The 24,785-nt window shown below is 45.1% G+C and overlaps 1 protein-coding gene across 2 annotated transcripts; it reads left to right on the top strand.

Moving 5' to 3' along the window:
- Positions 1-3,470: 3,470 nt before the first annotated feature.
- CRHBP (corticotropin releasing hormone binding protein) lies at positions 3,471-12,451 on the top strand. Of its 2 annotated transcripts, none has more exons than XM_009810828.2 (7): positions 3,471-3,617; positions 4,057-4,150; positions 4,786-4,943; positions 7,030-7,240; positions 8,576-8,724; positions 10,096-10,213; positions 11,699-12,451. In XM_009810828.2, the coding sequence occupies exons 1-7, from the start codon at positions 3,537-3,539 to the stop codon at positions 11,854-11,856; spliced, it is 969 nt and encodes a 322-aa protein (XP_009809130.1). In that variant the 5' UTR covers positions 3,471-3,536; the 3' UTR covers positions 11,857-12,451. The 2 variants fall into 2 exon arrangements, with proteins under 2 accessions (XP_009809130.1, XP_059689662.1); XM_059833679.1 differs by lacking the exon at positions 3,471-3,617 and adding an exon at positions 3,646-3,888.
- The last annotated feature ends 12,334 nt before the right edge of the window (positions 12,452-24,785 follow it).

Genomic DNA, 24,785 nt, shown 5'->3' with positions numbered 1-24,785 from the left:
CACCGCAGCTGGGATCTCTTCTCTACTATAATAGCTGACAAGACACCTACAAGCTCCGAGCACAAGGCGGAGGATTTCCACCACGGGGCAGGCAGGTCCTCCCAAGCACATAGCTGAACGGCATAAAAACCCCACCCACGAGCACTGCTTTAACAACCTGAGGCACTGCAAAGGCTGGGGTGCCCCAGCAATACCCGCCTGAGCCGGAGCAGAACAGGGTGGGTGATACTCTGCACACAGACCAGCCTCTCACCAGCATGGCAGCATCCCGTTGCTTCTGCCAGGGAAAGGGGCTGCTCCCAGGGTGAGTTAAGGTTGCCAGCAGCATCACGGTGTCATAGCGTGAGAGCAACTGGATTATCTAGCCCCTAGCAGGGTCAGACTGGGAATGCGTTTTACTGTGTTATATAATTTGATATTAAGAAAAGAAATTGTCCTACAAAGTGTTAACATGACTCAACCCCATGAAATAAAAATGACACCCTCCTCATTCGCCCAAGGGTTTGTATCACTCTGAAGGTGCTTCTCCCTTCTGAAATGCTTCAGGGATGTTTTGAACCCCGTTTAAAATGCTGATTTTTCTTTGCTTTGTTAGTCGCAATCTCATCTCCTGAAGAGCTCAGTCTCTGCCAGTGGCCTTAAACAAATGCAGCGCTGGAGTGGGCAAAGGGAGGTGCAGTGGGGAAGGGGACCTGTGATACCCTGTGACGAGGCAGGAGTGTTGAGTGAGGAGGTGGTCCCCCATCCTCTCCTGCCCTCTGACAGTCATAGATGTAGGGCTGGGAGATGACCCCCATCCTTCCCCTGGGACTGGTACCCTTTGGGGTTCTATCTGCTCGGCTCCACCTGAGACAGGTGTGGAGGCACTGCAGGGCAGCTGCACCTCTCTGCATATGGTTCCCTATCCCCATCCCAAATACTTGCTTTCCACAGGCATTAGAGCTGCACAAAGAGAAGCATATAAGAGTCTGGAGGCTGAGGGCAGCTCTGTCTTTGAGGACACAGGGAATTACCCCAGGCACTGGGAGGCTTTGTGATGAGGTTGGGCAGGTTGTCATCGGGCTTCATCAGCTCCTGCTGAGCTCAGAACTGAAATGCAAAGTGGAAGATGACGCAGAGTAAGTGACAGGTTGCCTTAGCACTCCCGTTAAAACCAAGCTCCACATCCACAGGAAGGGGCACCTGAGTTTAGCTTTTGCACTGATGTTATACAGAATATTTGTAATGCTCAAAGCAAACTCCTGCAGGTGTTGCATAGGAAATGCAAAGCCGCCATAGGTTCCGTGTGAGTAAGAAATTGCAACAGACATGGAGGTGGGTCCTATCCTCCCTCCCACCACCTTGTTGGTTGGAGAAGGACAGTCCCCACACCTCATCTGCTGGGATGTCCTCCAGCCCCTGGGGCTACATGCTTGTCTGGGCATCTCCACCAGCAAATGCTATTCTAGCCCAGACCTCAGCTATTCATGGGCAAGAATTTAAAATATGTTGGCATCACTGTTGGTATGGTTTTTTTCTGAGTTGATCACCTCACTGCTGGTTTAATAGACAGTCATATTGATTTAGCTGCAGTGTCATTTGTGTCCTTCACTCATTTTTGGAGCTGAATTTAACCAAATCTTTAGTAACTGGTCAAATTCTCACACAATCAAACACTGTCTCTCCCTTACTGAAGATATTCAAGGACTTAGCATCTGAGGTCTAGGTTGGGGGCCGGCAGGGCAAACTAGGACACCCCAGCCAGAATTGGGACGGGGTTCTACAAAGTGCCTCGAAGGTGCGGAGTGGAGAGATCATGCTGTAATCCTGACTTTCTTCATCTCTTCAGAAAGTAAACGTGTGATAAGAAAAGTGAATGAGGCTGGGTTCCCCTGCAGCCCCTCCTGGTCTTGCAGGATCCCGGTGGTCTCCAGGGCACCTCTCACCACCCTGATTAACCTCCCAGCCATCCTCAAATGCAAGTTGGAACTAAACCCTGCATTTTTCCAACAAAACTTGTAATTCCCAAAGAACTTCAATGGATTTCAGATTCCAAACTCCCTCGGTGCTTCTGATAATCCTTGCCTAAAGTCACAGTATTTAAACAATTCAAGGCAAGTACATGAAGATTATTTAATTCAGTCTTGGTTCATGCAGTAATTAACTACTCAGTTTCCCAAAGCAGTTTTAACAACCTTTGAATGCAACTTGAAGTCAAAGTTCAAAAATAATGTTTTCCATTTCCTTAGTATTTTTTATGCTCTTGAAACCCACACAGATATGGCAAATTCACACAAGTGCCTCGTAGACATGGAGCAATATTATAGTTTACATTAAAGTAAACCATGAGAATAAGAATTACAGCATAATAACATCAGAGCCACAGGTGTATAGACAGAATAAGATTTATTTATTTATTTGTTGTTCGACCAATACGTTGGGTGAAACATCAAGCAAACTTTTCTGTCCACAAGCCCTAACAATGAAATCAGAAGCAGCAAACTTAAAGCTTTGTAAATCCGGATCGTATTATTTCTAAGTTTTGCTGAACCAAAGTGACAATTTGACGGGGAAGCATAGAGCAGAAGGAGACATTAGCAAGAAGCCTGAGATGAGGAAATGGTAGTTATTGTCCGCAGAGTATTGATGGTTCATTCTGGGTCAGGGGAAAACAAGAATATACCCTAAAACTAATATCTCTGCTGGGTTCCTGATGTTTAGTACTCTGCATTGTTATGAATTTTCATTTTCAGGTTCATCTTTTGAAGGTCTTTCTCAGGTTTCCCTTGAGGATCAGAGCTGGAGCTCTATCAGCTGTTCTGTGGGGAATATGCCCTTGGGAACCCGAAGTTTTCCTAATTTCTCTACGGAAGTCAGGTCTGGTGAGGAGAGCTGTCTGGTTTTGCCTGTGTACTTGCTGCAGAGCCCTTCTGCCCCAGCTGCAGGCTCAGGACCTGGAAGACAGTGGGTCCCCCATCCCGGGGGGATCCTGCCCCCAGGCTGCAAGCCTGGCTGGGATGCAGGGGTGCCCACCCAGGCCTGGCTGGTGGGAAGCACCTGGTACATGGGCTGCAGAGAGCTTGTCATGGAGCAGCAGGAGGGAGGCAAGGAGTCCTGCAGGTCCAAAATGCCCCAGGACTGGAAAGCAGGAGAAGAGGGGGAAGGAGGGATGCTTTTCATTCCTCATTTTGGAGTAACTGGAAATAAACACACCGCAGGAGTGCCCCAGCTTCATGGGGACAGGCTCTCCTCCCCAGAGCTTTTCAGCTCCGCCAGACAGATAAGTAGAAAAGACATCTGCCAGCAAGGGGAGTTCGACCAGCTTGGAAATTTGTGGCTGTGATTTGGACCCTTGTCATGCCCACATACTGTGTCACTGCAAGAGGAATTCAGTTACCATGGGTTACCCTATCAGTACGGGGACGAAGTGCCTCCCCTCCCAACAGCTCTATAAAAAGAGTCTCTCCAAGATACCCCAGCGGCTCCTGCCTACCGGCGCAGACTGGGGGAAACTTGGCCGCAGGGAGAGAGGGAGGGCCGCCAGAGGAGGTGTCAGCATGCCGTCTGCTTTCCAGTTTCAGTGCCACTTCGTTCTCATCTTCCTGGCAGCCTCCAAGGGGGAAACCAGATACCTAGAGGTGAGCAATGGGGCTGACAACTAAAGCACATTGCTGTGCTTTTAGCTGCTGTCTTCTAACTTGTACTCCCAGCTTTCGAACATCGTGCTTTTTCCTCTCTCCCCTCCTATTCCCACTCCACCTGCATTAAACCTACACTGGGGTAACATTAATGCAACAGTCCCACACCCCCCTATTTTTTTATCCTCCCTTTTCTCAAACTTGCATTTTTGCCGAGGATTTAAGAGACTTGCTGGGCACCGAGCTGCTGGGCTCATCTCTTAGGTGCCAGGTTTGTTCCCCTCTACTGCAGGTTGGCAGCTTTCTGACTGAGCTCTTCCACAGCTGCACCGTTTCTGGAGGAGGGATTTAATCTGCTGGTCCCTGTTCTTGAGACGTGCAGGGAGGGGGCTGCATTTCAGTTTGCCCCAGCCTCTTCTTGCCCTCTTTACTTGAGCAGGTGAGGGATGCTGGTGAAGATGAGCCCTTCCTACTCCTCAGTGAAGATCTGAAGCGAGAGCTGTCTGCAGGGCAGATCTACCGGCGGTCACTCCGTGAGTTTCTTTGGTGCTCTGGTGGGGACCGTCAGTGTCTGGGAGAGTCCGGGGGGGAGCTCAGTGCTCAGGGAGGGGAAAGGGACTATTTGGGTGTGACAGAGCTGCAGGTGCTTTTTTACAAGGCGGGGGGAGAAGAAGGACAAAGTGTTAAAATCTGAGAAAAACTGTTGTTGAGGCAGAGGGATTGAAACAGGGGTCTGAAAAGAGGTTGGGGCTCAGAGTTGAGGGTCCCCAATATTGGGAGGAGGATGGGGATCATCCATCCGTGTCCCTGGGCAGGGCGTGGGTCAGGTGGAAAAGATGTGATTAGAGAGAAATCTGAAGGCATGGGGTGTTTGTGCACTTATGCACATGCACACACACAGAGTTTTCTGCTCAGAGATGCTTCAACATGTCATCCACCCCTGCACCCCCCCATAGCATGCTTGAGCTCACACCTGCAAGTTACTATTCATCCTCCGATGCTCAGCAGGCTCCTAATTGCTTCAGCTGGGTCTCCCTCTCTTCACCACGACCTGGGTCTCAGTGTGGGGGTCTCTCCTTGCTCCCCTCTTCCTTGCAACACAGGAGCTGGTGCTGGGTTTCCCTCCACAGCAGGCTGAGGCAGCAGCCCCGTGTCTCTGTTTCTGCAGGCTGCATTGACATGCTGAGTATAGAGGGGCAGTTCACCTTCACCGCAGACCAACCGCAGCTGCACTGCGCGACCTTCTTCATCGGGGAGCCCGAGGAGCTCATCACAATAGACTACGACTTTGTAAACATCGACTGCCAAGGAGGTGATTTCCTGAAGGTAAGAAGCTGGCAAGTCCTGCTGCGCTTCCCCTTCCCTGCTCTCATCTGATGTGTGAGATGTTTGCTACGCGTGGAAGGGGCAGGTGAACGCATGTGCACGCAAGCGTGTGTGTGTTTGTTTGTGTGTGCGGAACAGGCTTTCACAAAGCAGCTGTCTCTGGCTGTTCCTCCTCCCTTAGGCACTTTGGGTACATCCCCCCCGCAACACCACCCCCTTAAAGCATAGCTGGATGCAGGCTGAGGATCTTTCTTCAAACTGCAGCACCGGCTCTTCAGAACTTTTCCAGGAGCACCTCTACCGAGTGTCCGTACCTGGGAGACTAACTGAAAAGTTTGGTCAGTACGAGCAGAGCCCCTCAGCCCCATTAGGAGGCTTTTCTCATGGCACCATGAATCACACGAGCCCTGCAGATAATGATACAGCTCTCTGAATGGCTGTTACTGCTCCAGGACCTCCACTCGCAGGTCATTTAGCATCAGCTTATTAATTGGTGAATTGTTGCAGGCTTTCTTTCAAATGACCCCACTAGGGCTTTTCAGGATGTTGGCTCTAAAGAGAAAGAGGTCATGACTCAGAGCCGTTTATATTCCAGTATCAAAAAACTTTACCAGCACATTTTGCTGGCAGACAGAAGCAGTGACCAAGACCTGAACCCGGTTCAGGGGAGAATAGGAGGCACGACAGCCCCTGGCTGCTCCCCTCACCTTGTGCTCTGCCCTTTGCGCTGCGGTGGCCATGCACAGCGCAGACACCATCCCAGCCAGTGGCAAGCTGAGCTCCGGGGAGGAGGAGGAGGAAAGCTGACCTTCAGCCCTTTCCTTGTCTTCCTCTCTTGGAGAGATGCTGTCCCCCTGCTTGCTTTACCCTGGGGAATCCTGTCCCTCCATCCCGTACCCCTGGCTGGTATCTCTCCCCACATTGCTACAGGGAGGCTGATTTCAGCCTCTTGTGGGTCCAAGGATTTTGTACCTAGACTTACAGCCACTTCTGGAGGCTAGAAAAATGCCAAGAGATCTTTGAGGCTTTGTAGAGGTTTCCTTCCTTTGATCATGGGGTCCCCAGTTTCTGCATTATACTATTGTATTTATACAGACAGCTTTTCCCTGGTTTAATTTGGGCACCCACGTCTCATTACTTCAAAAAAATTTACAGTTCTGGCAAATCCAGAGAGTGATCCAGCAGCTTTTCCATGAGGAAGACCCACACATACTCACATTAAGATTACTCACTGAAGCAATGGCAGGATCTGGTCCTTGGATTTTTGAAGTACTGACTGGAGCACAGAAGTAATTACTGGGTGAGAGCAGCTAGGAGGGAACTGCAACAGCAAGGCAGGCAACTGCATAGCTATGCTAGAGTTAATACAGATTTCTAGTTCTGACACATTTCCCTGAAGACAGTGAGGGCAAATTGTCGCTATTTTTGTGAAGGAAAGATTTGTAGAGGTTGCTGCTTAAGGTCCAGCCAAGTAGGCAGCATTTGTTCTGCTTTCTAATGGCCAGGACGAGCTGAAAGAATAGATGCAGGAGAGAGCAATACCTCTGCTAATAATTCCTCCCCAAAGCTTTATTGTATTCCAATGCCTCTGAAGGCCTTTGGGCCCATTAATGACAAGCTGCAAAACATGGATGGTGGAAAATTACAGGCCAGATCGATGGACTTAATATCCGAGAGTTTGAGAGGGTGACTTACTTTTCATGTGGCTTCCAAATCAAGCTGAACAAAAAATTTTCTTAGAAACAATGAAATTGCAATAGTAAGAAATTAAAAAATCGATGCAAATGTGATGATGCTGGAGCAAAAAGAGCTACTTCCCGCAAAAAAAAGGTCACCAAAATTGTCACCTGAAGGAAATAAAGATTAAAATTTATATGTATCCCTTTCCTAAATTTGGATTGACGCTTGAATAATTAGTTAAATGCTAGGAAATCAATAAATACATAGAATTTTTGTTTTTAATTGGTGGCTTTGAACAGTCCATCTGGTGTCAAAATAAAACACTGTCTGTAATACTTCATGTTTCTATTCTCTGCTAACAGAACCATAAGCAAAAGCCTTGTTTTCAATTATTGAACCCCTGTAGGTGTTTGATGGCTGGATACTCAAAGGAGAGAAATTTCCCAGTTCCTTGGACCATCCCCTCCCCACTTTCCAAAGATATGTAGACTTTTGTGAAAGTGGCAATATTCAGAGGAGCATCAGGTCATCACAGAACGTGGCAATGATCTTCTTCAGGATTCACCAGCCAGGCAATGGATTTACCATCACAGTCAAGAAAAACGCCAACCTCTTTCGTAAGTCTGTATTTTATACCATCAAGTGGGCTTGCGTTTGGGGCAGGAAGCAAAATGAACGTGTTGGTTTGCTCTGAATTCTCTCGCTGGCATTATCTGCATTGACATGGCCAGTAACGCCAGTGGAGCCACACACACCTGCATGCCTGAGGATTTGACTCAGGCTCAGTGTGTGTCTTAAGAAAAAATAAATGCAAGTGGAGTGTAAGAGATAACATAGGCATGGCTGCAATATTCAGCACCAGAAGGCTCTTTTTTTCAAAGAAGATCTCTTCCAGTCTAATATTGTCATGTTCCAACACATTTTGCTAGAACAAATAGTATTAATTTAGAGAGTTTAATCTCAGAAATTTCTAGATCTGGGTGAACAATGAGGAAAAAATATTTGAAAAAGTTAAACAGCAGAAACAGTGTATTGAATAGATGTGTGATAGTTATGAGTGATATATGATGCCCAGGATCTATTTGCAAGTTATTTCCCTGAGCCTGTGAGCTGGCAAGGCACAAATAAGAGTCACTTGCATGGTTTTTCCAAGAGGGGTCAGGACATTTAACAATTATTGTTCAGGCCAGTCTGATCTATCTGCCTCACCATGCAAAGGATGAAGACGACGGCATGGCTGCCCTGTCCTTACTCCGAGTTGTTCAGACAGAAGCCTGCAAGCTGGGTCTCCACGGCGGTGTGGCTTCACGACTGTGGATGTGATTATTGTGTGCAGCTGCCAGAGGTGGCTTGTGTCCTTCACCAGACTGCTGAAGCAGCTGCAGGCCTCCAGGTCTGCGTGGAGGATCCCCTGGGTTGCACACACAGATGATAAGCTACTCCCTTACCTGAACTCTTAAGTTTGAACTTTAAGATAAAATCAGCATGCACCTGCTCTAGTTTCAATGGGGTGTTTTGCAGGGTAAGGAACTCCAGTTAGGAGGAGCAGAATAGGACTTCGGAGTTTGCTGGCGATATCAGGCGGTAACCAGTCAAAGTTAAACAAAAGCTCTGCATCTGTATTTAGCCTCCTTCAGACTGGCAAACAGTACAAGCCCCCAACAACATGAGCCCCTGATGTATTGATTTGGGGTGTGAGCTCTCCTATTAACTGCTTCACCCTTAAGTTCTGACAGACCTCATGCTACAAGGTGAGCAATGGGCAGGGAATTTTCAGGGAAAAAATACTACGCAAGAGCCCCAGAAAATGCCATGTGCATATTTTTCAGCATTTGGTTGTAACTCTCAGTAATTAAATCATCTGTTCTTTGTTATAGTACTGAAAGTACATAATCTTGCTACATGCAGTGGTGACTGCACAAGTAACTCTTGTACCTTCTCCCATGCCCCAGCTTGCAATGTCATCTCTCAGACTCCCTCAGGAAGGTTTACCATGGTCATTCCTCATCAGCACAGAAACTGCAGCTTCTCCATAATCTACCCAGTGGTGATAAAAATATCTGATCTTATCCTGGGACATTTAAATGGCCTCTTTTTAAAGGTGAGTTGTTTGATTCCTAAGAAATTACTACCATGTGCAGTTTTCCTGGGCATGGGAGAGGGAAGGGGGTGAAATGGGGATAGCCTGTGGCACTGGCTGCTGAGGCACGTGCGCTCCGGACCACATGCGCACATGCTGAGGGCTCTGGTTTTCCCCCAGAGATGAGAGCTGGGTCTGTCTCTGTCGCTATTGTCCCTGTAATGTTGCAGAGGCAATCAAATTATGCCAAGTACCATTAGTGCATGTAAACATTGCTCGCCATAACAAAGGGTAAGAATTTCATTAGAAAGAAAGGAGTGCTTTCCCAGAGAGCTGTCTGTCTATATCTAAACTAGTGAAAGCAGAAACCACTCTGAACAGAGGAAGGAGATATGTGTTAGATAGTGACGTATTAGCATGGAGAAAAATACGAACATGCTCACAACTCTGCTCGGCACGCTGAGCATCTTCTGCTCCATCTGCTCTGATGCACAGCATGGGGATGGAGTTTGGCCACAGCATTTTGTGCTTGGTGATGACCAGACAGGAGAGCACAAGAGCTGTTGGTGGCACCCTCTGCCTGGGAGGTCTAAGAAGGTGCAAATTCCAAAATAACCAGCAGGATGGGAGCAAGGAAGTTTGTTTTCTGCTGCTATTGAGACTTGCAGCCTAGGTCATTCATGGGGACTGGCAGTGTCTGAGCAAACCAGGCTTTGAGAGATGGGCAAGTGAGTTGACTTATTCAGCGGTGGGCAGAAAAGGGACAACAGCATGAGGACGATAAAGAAATCAGGCACTTAAACAGCAGCATATGAATGACAGCCCAAAGGTGCACAAGGTGTCTGCACAAGATGTTTTTGGCAAGCAGCATTAATTTTCAGGAAAAGAACACTTGTGGGTCTAATATACAGGGAGCCATTGTCATCATACAAAACTACTCTTTTGGTTAATTCCTATTTTAGTTAGACTTTGCCAGAATAGTAGATTTTAGCAACGCATATTGCTTAGGAACAAGTACGGTATAGTGGAACTGAAGTTCCTGCCTGCCCGCTGAATGTGGGTACACGTGCAGCCCACACCTGTATTAATTTGATTACATATCTAAGCATCCAGAATCAGATTGCTAATCTGCACTAAAAGCAGTTGAATCAACAACTTAACTACTTGTCAGTAATTTTCAGAGCCTACTTAGGTCTTTCTTTGGAATCCCTTAAGGAAATTAACTGACTAATGTCAAATTGAAGCAGTGTTGCTCAGGATGAGAACAGCCTGATTTCACACAGGTTTGAGCACAGAGGACTTCTAAAACCTACGGATGGCTGCAATCATGTCTAGGGAACTGTTACCTTTTGAAGATAAATGATAAAGAACTTTTAATCTCTGCCTTTTTAGAAACCATCAGCAGGCTGTGCAGGAATGGGAGATTTTGTAGAGCTGCTAGGAGGAACTGGCTTAGACCCATCCAAGATGTTTCCACTAGCTGATCTCTGTCACTCCTTTCATGGCTCTGGTAAGAACTCTTTCTTCCACTTACCTCCACATGATAAAATAATTAACCAGAGGGAGTTGTGCAGAGTCCCCCCAAACCTGGATTTTCTGCTAGACTAGTGAACTTCACATGTAGCAGAACATGAGAGCTAAAGCTGTTCAAGCCTGTGGCTGGGCTGTGTGATACAGCACACCCACAACCACCTTCACTTGCCTCTGCAGTAACCATTATAACAAGGTTAAGGTATACATATTTTAAAAATATGTTTGTCGTATGACACATATGACTATTAGTGTGTCAACAGATAAATGAGCCTGGAAATTCATAACAAATGAAGGCAGAGCAGTTACACTTTCGGTTAAGGAGTTTTTTCTCACTTACTCAGTGTTTCCAAAGCCTCCTTTTCTGCTGCAGGAGTAACACATAACCCAAAAGCCTCAGAGCTCCCACTCTCTGCTTTGAACCCTGGAAGAGCTCTGAACCTGTTTCACTATCATGCCAGGTCAGTGACCTCTTTCTTCCCATAAAAATAAGAATTCCCATTTTCCCTAATATTTAATACAGCAGAGTACGAAGTGTTGCAGTGATGTGACAGACTAGCCCCTGTGGCACATGCGTTATACCTTGGGAGTATGAGCGGGTGCACTGGAGAAGCAGCATTTCCACAGGGCTGGAGAGCAGGAATGTGCCTGGCACTTCACCCCTGTGGTATCCCTTGCCTTTCATCACGCCACAACTTAATGGTCCAGGCACTGTTCAAAGCTTTAACTGGCAAGCACTGGTGCTGAGTGAATACTGAGCACTGCAATGAGGTTAAAATGTGCTTTCCTGGTGGTGTGAAGGAAGGGAAATCCCATCTCAGCAGTCTACGCTCTCCCAATGACCCACCATATTTCTCCTCCAGTGAGGAAGGTGCTCCAAGTTCCCCAAATGAAACGGGCTTTGCCAAACCCCCACTCAAATGGCTCATCTAAAGCAGTGGTTAGTGATATGCTTGATTTCCCCCAGAGTGAGTCCATATGCTGGGCACTCCCATTTGAGTTTGTCTTGGTGGGACTCTCACATGCCTTTGTGACTGTGAAGAACCTCCTTGCACACAAAACCACTCATCCCTTTAACAGGAAACATGTCAAAATTGTTAATTTTGGCTATCTTCAGTGTAGGATAATGGCACCTTCCCAAGGACAAACGTGTACAGACCTCTGCGTCATATCTATCTATGTGTATGTGAGACTGCAGGTGGATAGGAAGTGAATGGCGTTTGCATAAGTAAAGATTACAACACGATTGAATACCCAAGCCATTGTAAAGTAAAACTAACAAATACAAAACAAGACATTTAGTCAGCAATACCACCACTGGCCGCACATGACTACACACAAATTTGCTTTGTTTCCAAAATCGTATGTATCGGTGCTTTTTAATTCCCAACACTACATGTCTCTTTCCCACTCTCTCATATAAGCCTATCTTCATATGTCCTCTATATCTCATTCCTCTAACTAGCCCAAATGAAGATTGGCTGTGACAATACCGTGCTGCGAATGGTCTCCAGTGGCAAGCACATCAACCGTGTGACGTTTGAGTATCATCAACTCGATCTGCAGGAAACAGAAAACAGAAAGGAGAACAGCATTGAGGAATTCTGCTTTCCTAGTATCTGAGAAACCGTGCCGCACATTTTCACATAGCTAACGAAAATAAGGTTCTGGTGAATTAAAAAAAATGTAGTTTTCCTTTATCCAACTGGTATTATCGAGCCTTTCTATGGTCAAGCATATTTCTTTTTTCATACAAATCAGTCATTCCCATGAGCAAGCAGGAAAAAGCAACCAATATATTAATCTTTTTTATTATCATTATATTTTTTCTGCAGTATTTAAGCTCATTTACCACATCTAAAATCAATAGCAAGAACAGAAGGCTATGTTTCCCATGTAAATATTATTAGGAAAACAGACACAAACCCTCCGTGTGTCGGGTCTGAGGACATATGAAACCCACAATAAGTATAAACTTCAAGCAGCAATTTATCCTTTTATATCAGGTAAAACCAAAAAAATTAGATGGTGGAATACACTTCCAGTTTTGTAAGAGGAAACCAAGCATTAGTGTGTGTAAAAACTACTGGTTTGTTTATGACTATAAATGTACTATTTATTTCTAATGACATGTTTTTAATAAAAATTTATAGCATGGAAACTTCCTTACACAAATACAAACATAAATAAATACATTCAAAGAGTTGGCAAAATGTTATTACGTTGTATTTTTCTGAAGACCTCTTTTAACATTCTGGTTAAACTTCCTAAGTCTTGTGCAATTTTCTGGAAATAATAATTTTGAACATATGTTGCTGTAAAACTGTGGACTATTAAAGTAACATTATGGGCAGAAATTTGGTTTGCCAATGTTGCATACTCCTTCACGTGGAGTACGTTCCAACTGTACGCTTACTGGCACCTTCCCTGTTTAAGGTTTTTGGTCAGGTCTCCTGCTGACCTGTGGACGCAGGGATATGCAAATACAGATTAATTTTTTCCAGACTTTTGGTGACCCAGAAGAGGAGTGTAAGCCTGGAGAGCTCTAGGAAGCACAGCACAGCAGAGGAACAGAGTTGTGTCCTGGCTTGGAGGAAGGCACATTGTCTGATTTGTATGTTTTCTGGGAGTACTACCTGGCAATAACAAAAGCAAACTGTTCCTCCTCCTATGTCCAATTAATGGTCAGCACTGATTAATCCAGCTGCATGCCTGAGGTCTTCAGCCCTGGTTTCTGGCTCTTAAGCTCATAGTCAGTCACCAAAAATCAAGTGTCTTGAGTATTCAGCAGCTCTGACGTTAATTTCCCCTAACTGAAGTGGGTGAAAACTACAGGATGCCTCAAACTCTCACTCTGTAGAGTTTTGGGATCCCAGTTTTGGTGACTGACTTATGAACAGAGAGATGTGTTTGGCAGCCTGGTCAGACTTGGGCAAGCGTGTCCACCCTGCAGGGCTGCGTTTATGGAAAAGGTGGGGATTGTGGGAATATTTCATTTTGCTCCAAAAAAAAAATCAGACAAAACTACTGCTGGCTACCCTGAGGCATGGAGCAGTCCTGGCTCAGGGCGCTGACTGGGGGGGTCCGTGGCCACCACATCCCTGCTCCAGCCCATGCGACTCACCATGGGCTTCCTGGGCTGCTGGTATGGTGCTGGCAGTGCTGGCATGGCCACCCAGCACTAGAGACATTGAATCGGGGGAAAAAAATGAGGGCTCACTGAAATAGCTTTTTTCCTGAGGAAACTTGCAGTGACTGAGGATCTCTGTCCCCCAACATCCCACTCAGCTCATCCTTTCTGGGTGCCTGTCACTCTCAGGGTGGCCCTAACCATGTCCAGCCCCACCATCCTTTTGTGGGCACCCTTCAGTGAACCTGGGCAGGTTTCTGGGCTGGGCAGTTTGGTAGCAAGCTTGGGAGCTCCCATATCAGACCATACCTATCCACATGCCTACCTTCAAACCACGGAGAGGTAGAGGTCTTTAAAATGATGCTCCTTGGTCACTAAGAAACATTGGAGGAGTTGAAACATGAACAACAGATTTTAGGTCCAACAGCTTAGGACTAGATCACCAGTGAAGATAAACTCACAATCTCTTGCTTAGTGCAGTTTCATAGTGGGATTTCCCACCTTGCAGCTTTATGTCATACTTCTTTTTCAATCATAACATGACTTAAATACCTCCAAAACACCAAAGCCTTATAGAAAAGATACTTAATGTTCAGAGATTTGATATTTCTCCTTCCAAATCATACAGAAGTGGACTCTATTACTAAGAAAACTTACTATTATAATCGAAGGAGAATGAAAAACAACACTCTGCATAGGACAGCACCATCTATTGCTATTGCTTCATGGGTAATACTCGAGTACATGGTTGTTTACCCAGAACCAGCTGTCATTTCACCTACTCCTTTTAATCAACATTAACTTAGGTAGCACCGTCAATGACATCACTCCACTCTTTGGCTGTCTTGGAAAAACCCAGACCCCGGCCAGTTAGCCATTCTTTGGTCTGTGCTTTAAGCTCTACCTCATGCAGAAAACAAACAGTCACTTCAATCTGCGTACCTGTATTTACGGAGGCTCTCGTCATTTCAGGAGTTGCAGAACCTCAGTCATAAGAAGTCAGCTCATAGCTGTCAAATGTCACAACTTCTCCAGGGTTCAGTTCTGGAGAAGGAAGGAAATAAGTATCCTTGTGAATGAAAAGAAAGGAAACCAAAGCAATACAAACACTGTAAGGAGAAAAACAAAACAAAGCAAAAAAAACAAAACAAAACAAAACAAAACAAAAAAAACCCAGGAACTGAAAGTTTGTAAAAGGGAAAAAAGGAAAGCAGGATAAGAAATATGTGAATAACATTAATATCTGTTGAAAGAAGCAAGAAAAGAACTTCTCAATTGACAAGGCTGTAGCCTGAAGGCTTACAAGAGCTGGAAAGCCTCCTAAGAAATAAGAAAAATCAAGCTCATGACAATAAAAATGGATCAAAAGTCTTTGAAGAGGACTGTATGGAAATATTGACTTTAAGAAGAAATTGTATGTCCAGGATTCAGACAGCCTGACATCTGTCACTGTAGGCAAAATCACCAAAATTCACAATTAACATTAAAACCCACAAAATTGTCAGGAGAGGATGTGAGTGACAGGCTTAGTGCAGACCCTGATGTCCAAGAATGAACCACTTTTGTTCACCTATTTGATATGGCATCACCACTGACTTGCCCGTAGAGAAGTGATGTAAAACATGGCATGATACCACAACAGCACTACAAAGCATAGGAGCACCGTGCTAGATGCTCCGTGTTAGATTTAGAAAGAAAACCACTGAACTTGAACTGGTGGGTCAGCCAACCCTCAAGCAATGACTGAAAAACTCTTCAGCACCACAAAAACTACAGAGGAACCTAGGGTTAAAAATTATTGTTTGCAAGGAAAGGGAAAAATCAGCAATTCTTAGTGGAATCTCAACCTTGGAAGACAGAGGGATACAGTACATGAATCAACTCCTGCATTTCTGTACTAACATAAAATTCAGGGTGGCTCTTCAGAAAAAATAATGTAGTGAGTTGCCCAGAGGGAGGCTGAATTTCCCACCTTAATTATGTTTTAACAATTAAAAGTCTTCTACTTAAAGACCATGCAATAAATCTTCAGCTTAAATGCTATTTCCATCTTTACTAGGTATAAACAAAATAAATTAATAACAATTGCAGAGATTTATTGGAGAGAATAGAAGATGGTAATGCTCTGGAGGTAGTTGGAAAAAAAGCTAGAGCACCTGACCCTATAGAAGCGCCCCAAGGCTTCTGAAAAAATCAATCAGCTGAAATAACGTTTGTCAAGAGTTTTCTGGCAATGGAAAGGGGAACATTGTTATGGGGCCTACCAACATAGAGCACGTGCCAAGAGCCGTGTAAAATAGGTCTTGATACAGGTACAGATAACAGACTTGTTCAAGCTCGTTGGCGTTTTTAAGAGAAAAAAAACAGTTCAGGAATTAAGGATTATTTTCAATAATTAAAAGTGCAGTAGAAAAGTTTTATTAAAGTTAGAATTGCTGCCTTTGGAGGTAAAAACGCAGCAGAGCAATTGTAACTTAGAAATACTGATGCTAGTGAGATGTTACAATGATTTCTTACTTTGTGAGGTGACCGTCTGTTTCCAAAATTAGATTCTTTCTTCCTAAAGCAGTGACAAAAAATCACATACTTCTTGGCAGTAATGTGCAACTCCCCATAATAAGATGCAATAATTTTTTAAGTTAGAGTTGTTCTACTAAACTGATGTTGATTTTTATATTTCACAACTGACAATGAAAATAAGCGCTCAGACCAAGACAAGCGTGTTCTTTCTGAATGGCAGTCTAAACGACTTTTAAAACATCTTCTAAATATCTGCTCTGCTAACACTGATACTATGAAATTGTGCCCTGCTTTCTCTGTGGTGGAGTTTGATCAATATTTAGGAAGGAGTCACCCAGAGGCTGAATAGTAAGGAAAGTAGATTTGCAGAACACATTAGGTGCTTGATCATACAACCTGCTTCCCACTGAATATTTACTCCTGCAAATTTAAAATACATCTCCGGGGCCATCACACTGCACTAGCTTCACAGGCCAAGTAGATTTTATGCTACCTAAAGGCACCACATGATTTTGTGCACATAGGGTACAAAAGGCTCTGAACTCCATTATCCCGCACTGGAATATGTGCAGCACCAATTATGTAACAGGGGCGAAATTAATCTTTAGGAGCTTAAAGAAATTGCCTTCATGAAATGCACACTCCTTAGGACCTCAAAGCTGTACTTACTCAGTTCTAAACACAAGCTAAATTATACTTCAAGGAAGTGATTCATTATAGTCATTTTTATTCAGAGCCTCATTACTTCTGGTATCTGAGTAACTTTCTTGTTGATAAATTGACACAGTTTTCACTTTTTTCCCTCACTTGGCTTCTTATCTTTAAAGATCAGCAACAACTAATCATAGCAACTATGGATTTTGTACGCACATCATTTCCTATTAAAGGAAATGCAGTGTATTACACGTGAGTCACTACAAAATGAAAAGTTTTCATTATCTGTTCTTTTGAATAAAATTGATATTCATGGTACCGTGCTGCTGCAAATTACCATCAAACCATCAATTACAGTGTTGACTAATAGTTTTTTTATAACTTTGCCCCTCAACAGGAAAGCAAGCAGTTTTATAACCAAAATTTGCCTTTCGTCTATACACTGGTACTCAGTGCCCCCCATCGGGACTCACACAGCATTTTGAAGGACTCAAGCATGTCCTTCCAGTCAAGCACATAATGCCTGTTTCATGCAGGACGCATTGCTCATAGATGTCCCACCACTCATAGTCCCACCCTGGGGCTGGTAGTTGGAGGCTTCCCAAAGCAGCATGGTGTTCAGCAGCACCACCTCCTGCCAGGAACTGAGACGCCCAGAGCTGGAGGACAAACGTATTCTGGCCTTTAAGCTCACAGAAACAGCCCCCCCAGCTCTCCTTCTACCCTGCTGCCACATCCCCAGCTCTGCCTTGTCCAGGCTCCTGGAGCCCCATGGCAGGAGAGTGCAGCGTTACAGCCTCGGGCTCCCCGGTGCTCCTGGTGAGTCTGAGCAAACTGTTGTCAAGCGAGGGTGATCTCGGCTCCTCTCCCATGGGAGATGTTGAGGCTGAGCCTCCCCCTGCCCTAGGACACTTCCCACTGCTCATGGTGAGGAGGTACTTGGGGAGGGCTCTCCTTTGTGCATGAGAGCAGCAGAAGCTGCGCTACCATCCAGTCTGGCCATCAGGGCCCGCTGGCCACTGCACGTTACCTGGACACATGCAGCTACAAGCAGGCACTGGCATATATTTAAATAAAATATTATGTAAAGCTCAGTTATTAAAACAATCTGAAGCAATAGTAAAGGGTATGACTGAGTATTTATCACACAACAAAAATAAAAATTACACAATCATCATAATGGCAGGTGATAAAAGATCACAGTAATTTTTCTGAAGAACAATTATTCTGTCTTTGGAAAACTCAGCTTTAATTAACTGACAGATATTGGCAAATACCTCCAGCACAATAGAGCTGGCCGAACTCAGACACAAAAGCTGGGTGATGATGACTCCTTCTGACATCTTGTTCGGATGTCAGAGCTTCAATTAGGCTGATGGGGGAACTTGCTGAAAGTCTCAGCTGATCCTACCTTGCTGCCCCCGGTCCCAAACCACTTCTCGTGGTGAGAAGTCGCACAAGGTGCCTGGCACAACAGGAGCTGGAGACATCCAGCTCCACAGCCTGCAGCTGCCACCAACTGCAAGCCAAACTAGGCACCTCCTGACATCAGAAGTAGCTGGGTATGGATTTTGCAGATCCCAAAAAGCCCTTTAGTATGGAGCTGGGTATGTGGGGAAACAATAAAACCTAACCTCTCTGGGAAGGTTTCACAAGCTTCTGAATTAGGAAGTCTGTACTTACAAGGAAAAGATACTCTTCCAATGAGTTTTGTGGGCCCAAGGACTACATCCAGCAGACAACACAACAAGCAGGCTCAAAGCACTTTGTTGTATCTTCTGTGAGGGTACTACAAGACATGACAATATGAACAACATCTCTAAGTAGCTCTTGGTTTCAAACCCTCTCAAATTTAGGTGCTGTAGTAAACTGAGCTTTAAACTGGGCACCTCTTGGAGGAGGTCTGAACACAGACCCAAGTTTCTGGTTTCTCTTAAAAATACTTTGGTTTGGAAATCTGGCTTGTTTACGAGGCAAAGGAGAATGATAACACATGCTTCTAACTCTGCCTTGTTTTAATTAGAGTTACAGTAAATTCTCCTTCAGTCCCGCCAGATACAACAATTAACTGGAAGCCAAAATCAAGTGTCCCAAATGAAGAGAAAACCAAATGCGGTCTCTGACTGTTTAATCAGTCAAGCTCCAGCCTCACCTCTGGGAATGTGTAGGCAGTTTCTTATTGTGCAAAAGATCCTGTGTCTTCATGCTGCTGTAAGCTGAAGCTTTGAGAAGAAGAAACATTACTGACATTACTGGTACAAAAAGACTCCAGTTAAAGTACACTGGGTTCCTTTGAGTAGGGGAGATGACAAAAACTAGAAAAGACCAGCTTAAAGGCAGGAACAGTTGGATCCTCAAAATAAGAGGCAGAGAAGAAGTAAATCTGGGAAGCTTTACAGAGCCATTCCCGCATAATAAAGTCCATTCTTTATGCAGCTGACGCACACATTTATCATCTCATTACATCAAAACATGTAGCTATCTTTGGAAGGAGATTGTTTTTGGCTGATCCATTTGTCACTACAGTAGTATCAGCCCTACCTGTCCAAATATAATATTTTTTATGTTAGAAATAGATTCTTCACAAAACTTGGAAATTGCTGTGTGTTTACTATCATAATTTTGTTGGTTTGAACACAGATAATGGGGATTACAAAAATAAGAAACCTGCTCATTCTCAGTCCATCTAAGCTGTCAATCTCTACAGTTGGTGGATGGTGCAATTTTCTGAGGAGCTGAGGAAGCAGTGGAAATGCTGTTTAGATGATCCAATCTAAAATGAAGAATGGCTAGACTGAATCCTGGGGGATTTTCCCCAGTGGTTTTGGTTTGTTCTCATTCCAAACCAGCTTAATTCTGGAATGTGATCCATCAGAGTTTGTTCCCATCTCTTGGCTCTTTCGGACAGTTGTTCTCGCTGTCTTAGCAGGGCAAAGTGGAGCAGGAGGGGAAAGTTCTGGCAAGTGTGTACTTGCATACTTTACAGAGGACACATCAAAGTCAAGTAGACTTTGGAGCCTGCATTGCATCAAATGCAAAAGGAAAATCAATTGGAAAAGGCCAGGCTGGTTCATGATAACCCAGGGTACGATTATATTACTACACAGATGCAGGAGATGCCATCATTGAAAAGCCAGTAGTTCTCCCACTGACTTTAAAACAACTGCCACAAAATCTGGAGCACTGCTTAATTCTGGATAATAAGATCACACAAATAGATCATACAATACTCATGTTTCTTATACAATTGATGAATTGCTCTATGTAATTAGTTATTGATTATTAGTGGATTAACTACTAACCCCTATGCAACTTACTATTAATTACTATTTTTCATATTGGGATATAGTTTCTTTGATGTTTTCTAATTCACAGAGGTGTAGTATAGTATGTAGTAAGCCTGCAAAACTCAAAACTGGAGTAAAACTAAAAGCAGGGTAACGTCACCAAAAAAATGAAAGCGGACGCCACAGCTAAACTAGCAGGTGTTTGCCATATAAGCAAGAAAGGAGCAGCCTGATCTGTCAGGCACAGCACAATCTGTGTGCAGATTGCATACTGGTTTTCAAACTCCAGCAGAGCATCAGCAGGGGAGACTAGTGGAAAGGTTCATGGTGGAGCAGGGAAAGAAGGAATCACAGCCACGGAGAAATCCTGGTTCTTCATTGAAGAGACAGGTGAGCCTTTACCTTCAGCGAGATGAGGTCAGGTGCCAGCCGCTTGCTGGGAGCCTTGCAGGGGAGCCTGGCCCCATGGACAACAGCTGTGTGCTCACTGCGGTCCCCAGCCTCACATTTGTTCTGGTTGGAGAGGACCTCGGCAGATCATCTGGGCATGTGCTTCATAGTTGCACCAAGTTGCTCAGGGCCGTGGCCGGTGGTGGCTGGAGTACCCCACAGACAGAGAGGCCACAACCTGGCTGCTCAGCATTATCCGGTCCCTCCAGTTGTTTCCTAGGACTAAAACACCCTCTCCATCACAAGGGGACTGGGTGACCAGTGAATGATGTAGGCAACCCAGCCAACACCACGGATCCCACCAGAGAGCTGCCATCCTGGCATCAGCCTAGCATCACAGACTCTCAAAGCAGATGGGCAGCAGTGGTGTCCCTGGGGAGTGGCAACTTGCCCAGCTTCAACATGACAGGAGAGGCAGTCTGTCAGAGGGGTTGGAGATGGTTCTGGTGCAAACATAATGACCATTTCAGTGGCATCTCAACACTGGCATCCTGATGCAAGATGGAAACTGGATGCAGACAGTGATACTGTCACACCATGTGCTGAGCAGAGGCTGTGGGAAGGGGTTTCCCATCTGTAGTGACCACTAGAGTGACGCCGGGCCAGGAGACGTGGTCTGAGCGAAGACCTTCTCAAGATCAGTCTCACTGAATGATCTGCATAATTGGAGCCATCCGCGGTGTCAGCAGCAAGAAGCAGTGTCCAGGAATGGCAATTCAGGTCACCCTGAAGCAGGCAGCCAAAATGGACCAGGTGAGTAGAACCAAAAACCTGTCTGTTCTGCTCTGCTGACAAGGGGACCCAGGATCATCACCTGAGTTGCAGGCATTCTAGTTTCTCCATGTGCTCTGGAGACATTAATTGATTAAGCCACAGAAATGTTTCAGATTCAGGCAGCAGTTGATAAGTAAGCTTCTGCACAGCCATAATAAATATAAGGATTTATTTGTCATTTCTCCCACACAAACAGTCACCTTCACTGCTTTAGGGAAAATGATTCCAGATTGAGATTTTTGGAAAATACTGGCTGGGTCAAAGCCTCCAAGTGAGTATTGAAATCTCTGAAAAAGGGATGGGAAATGCTGCCCAACCTGTGACTGGCGTATCATCTATAGGAATGGAGGGTTAATACAGTTTTTTGAGACGAGAAACTTAAAGAACGGGCATTGCACATACATAGAACAAGAGAACTTACGTAAATTCAAAGCAATGTTCTATTTTTGCTGCTGTTAATTAAATGTTATCTTGCGTGCTTCATGCTTACAAATCACTTCAGCTATTGTCAGATCTCAAGTAGCTTCCCTTCATTTCTTCTTCTTCAATGAAACCAATTTGAAAGTCTCTTACAGCCATTTGCTTTTAATTGGAAAGCACTCCCAAATGCAAGACTGAACAATGTGGTCACTGATGTGCATTGATACTGACAAAGCATTATTTGTCAAGTCTGTGTTTAAAAGGGAACATCTGACTGGAATCTGTAGCATGGTTTATTTTCACCTTTTTGCTTTTCCCCCCTGAGATCGGGTAAGCCTCAGGAGCAGTATGAAGGCAGGCAAGCACCGGGACTCTGCCGAGGAGCACCAAGACCCCAAACCACCCAAGGTGAGGTGCTAGGAGCCTGCACAAACACACCAGCAATTGAGACCGGAGGGGTTTTGTTCATCTCATCGTCATCCCCTCAGGACGGTGGAGACAGAGGGGAGGGAGGGTCTAAAGCTGTTTCCTTCTCCTCTAAAAAGAAAAGAAGCCAGGAAACGCGTAGATTTTGACTGATCTGCTGAGCTGTCGGAGGGCGCTAGTGACTGAGCCTGGAGTCACACCACTCCTCTCCTCCTCTGCCTCCTCTTCCTCTTGCCTTCTTCAGTGTGTGTCTAACCCTCCTCTGTGCCACTCGCCTGGCTAGCCTGTCACATCAGTCCTCTGCTGAGCCAGGGAGACGATTCAGCTCAGCGAAGGACCCAGTGAGCCACTGCAAGTCGGGGGCAGGCGCAGGAAGCTGAGGCTGGGAGAGGGTGGAAACACCATCTCCCCTTTCTGGCAGTGGCAAGTCACTGGAACAGCCTGAGCCCCTCCCGGTTCATTGGGAAGAACGGGGAACAACAGCCAATTAACAATCTGACAGTGCTTTGGGATCACACAGTGGGTGACCTTTGCTTTCCAGGACAATCCATGAGACAGAAGGTTGTAAATGGAATATGTTAAAGGTGATGACTTCCCTTGGCAAGCCTCAGAGCACAGTCTGGGCATTAGCCATCCACCTGTTTTGTTTTCTTCGGTATTATTGTCTAGGAAAAAGACTCAGAATCAACACCCCTCTCATCCTCTATTTATGTGGCCATCTCAGGACAGCTGGAGAAACAAGGAGCAACTTGAAGCTGCAAGCTGCAGATACCGTAAGGCAAATGGCTCCACTGAGGAATGGCATGTTAACTCTGCCCTGATGTTGCACATCTTTAACAAGAGCTATCAAGTGGCATGATCTTAATTGAGCATTGGAAATAGGTCTCTTGTTCTAGCTAATGTTGTTTATGCATTAATACCACTCTAGATCAGGTTATCTGGCCTTTTAAAATAAATGCATAGTAATGATTCTTTTTCTTTATTGCAGGAGTGCCATGGAGTATTTTTAACCACAGTAAAACATTGCTCTGTGATAATTCTAATTACACAGATAGCTAAAAAGCCACTTGGTCAGTTTTCATGAGAAATTCAAGCAGCCCCTTCACTTGTCTTCTCCAAATTGCCTTTATTAGTCCTTATCATCCTCATAGGTTCCAGCGCATGCAGGATTCACTGCTCACGTAGATCCTGCCTGTCTGTAGTGACCACTGTCACAGGAGCAGAAACTCTCAGCTCCTCATGGACGTACGCAGCACCCAGTGAGACCGTGCTCTGTCTGACTCAGCTGCTGTTACTCACTCCTCTCTGTTAAGGGATTAGTCCCACCTCTGGTTTACCACAGAGTTTTCCCACTGCTACTTACATAAACCATTTTTTATCCCACTGGTATTTGTATTTTCAACATTGTCTGTTAAGTAATGAAAAATAAATTGGTCTTTAATAGGGACCCTGCCAAGGGTCCAAAATCTCCCACCCTTCTTCCCTCCACGCTGACTTAAAGAGAATGAGCTTAGGGGTACAAAGTGAGATCATCTTTTAGCTGTAACGGTATTAGGTTTTTCAGTCCATTTATTTTTGCTGATACTTGGATAAAGTGGAAAGAACTAGTACTTTAAGATGTATGTAGAAACTGGAGTCCAGTGGTACAGGACTTTGTTTTTAATAGCAAAGGTGTTTCAGATAGATAACATAGAATTAATCCAAGCCAAAGCCTGAGTTCACATCCATCGAATAAGGTAACTGCAAGATGGGAAAATCTATGGGCCAAAACTGTGTGCTGAAGCAGAGCTATTCCTTGGTGCACAAAACACAGAGAACCCATTTTTACCTTTTCAGGAAATTCAGTTAAGTGCATAAAGCAGGAGGATATGTAAATGGAATGGCACAGATTTGTTATCCTGGAAGCTGATTCTTGGGATTCACTGGAAATATTTATATCATTTAATAAGAGGGTTCCAGGGACCTAATGGGGCTGATGAACCATCTGCCATCCACACTGGGCAATTGTTGACCTGCTGCCAGCCTCTGTTCGGGACCAGATCTCTTCAGTACAAAACCAGGGCATGTTTCAGAGGAGTTTCTTCCAGGGAGAATGGACTAGCCTGCATGAGACTAGCTTATTCTGCCAAAAATCGGCAGGATTTGTACCCTCAGACATCCCTCACACACCACCTTTGGGAGCTGTAAAACCATGTTATGATTGCAGGCCAAACTAACATGCCCAGTAGTAAAACAGAAAGCAAAACTGTGGCTGAAAGACCTCATCCAGCTGAGGTCAGTGATAGAGGCTACCTCCACGCTGTCCCATCTCTGCTGTCCCCTTTATAGCAGCCTTGCTGAGAGTGCTCCAGCGGCTGATGTCATGTGCTGAGGCATGTGTGTAAAATGTGGTGGGGGGGTACTTTGTACGCTCTGTAGAAGTCACTGGGCCCCAAGACCTGCAGACTCAGGTGGCCTGCTGCAGCCTTGGGGCTCCCAGAACAGGGTGGCCTCAGTGACCAAATGAAGACACCCAGAACTGGCCACTGTGGTCAGCAAGATGCTGCCAGCGCTTGTGGAGACAGCTGTGTCTTTCACAGGGCGGGAGATCTGAGTCGTCCTCCTCCTCACAGATGGTTTTTCTTTGTCATGTTACTATTTCTTTTTCTTTTCTTCTGAGCATGCCCTAGTCTGTATCTTTTGACAGCCATACCCCTGTGACCCAGAAGCCCATAAGACGGGTGGCCTTAAAAGCTCAATATGAGCTTGTGAGACTACAGAACATCTAATAGGGTTAAGTGTTTTAAACAGGCATTTTTCTTGCAGTGAAGCTGAGAGTAAGAGACTCATCACCAGAAACAGAGCCAGGGTTTCTGTCTTTGCTGTTCTTTCCTCTCACAGTCTCTGCAGGT

This window comes from Gavia stellata, chromosome Z (genome assembly GCF_030936135.1).
Source record: "Gavia stellata isolate bGavSte3 chromosome Z, bGavSte3.hap2, whole genome shotgun sequence".
NCBI lineage: Eukaryota > Metazoa > Chordata > Aves > Gaviiformes > Gaviidae > Gavia > Gavia stellata.
The sequence above is the reverse complement of the archived record's forward strand: the minus strand, read 5'-3'. Positions and strand labels throughout refer to the sequence as shown.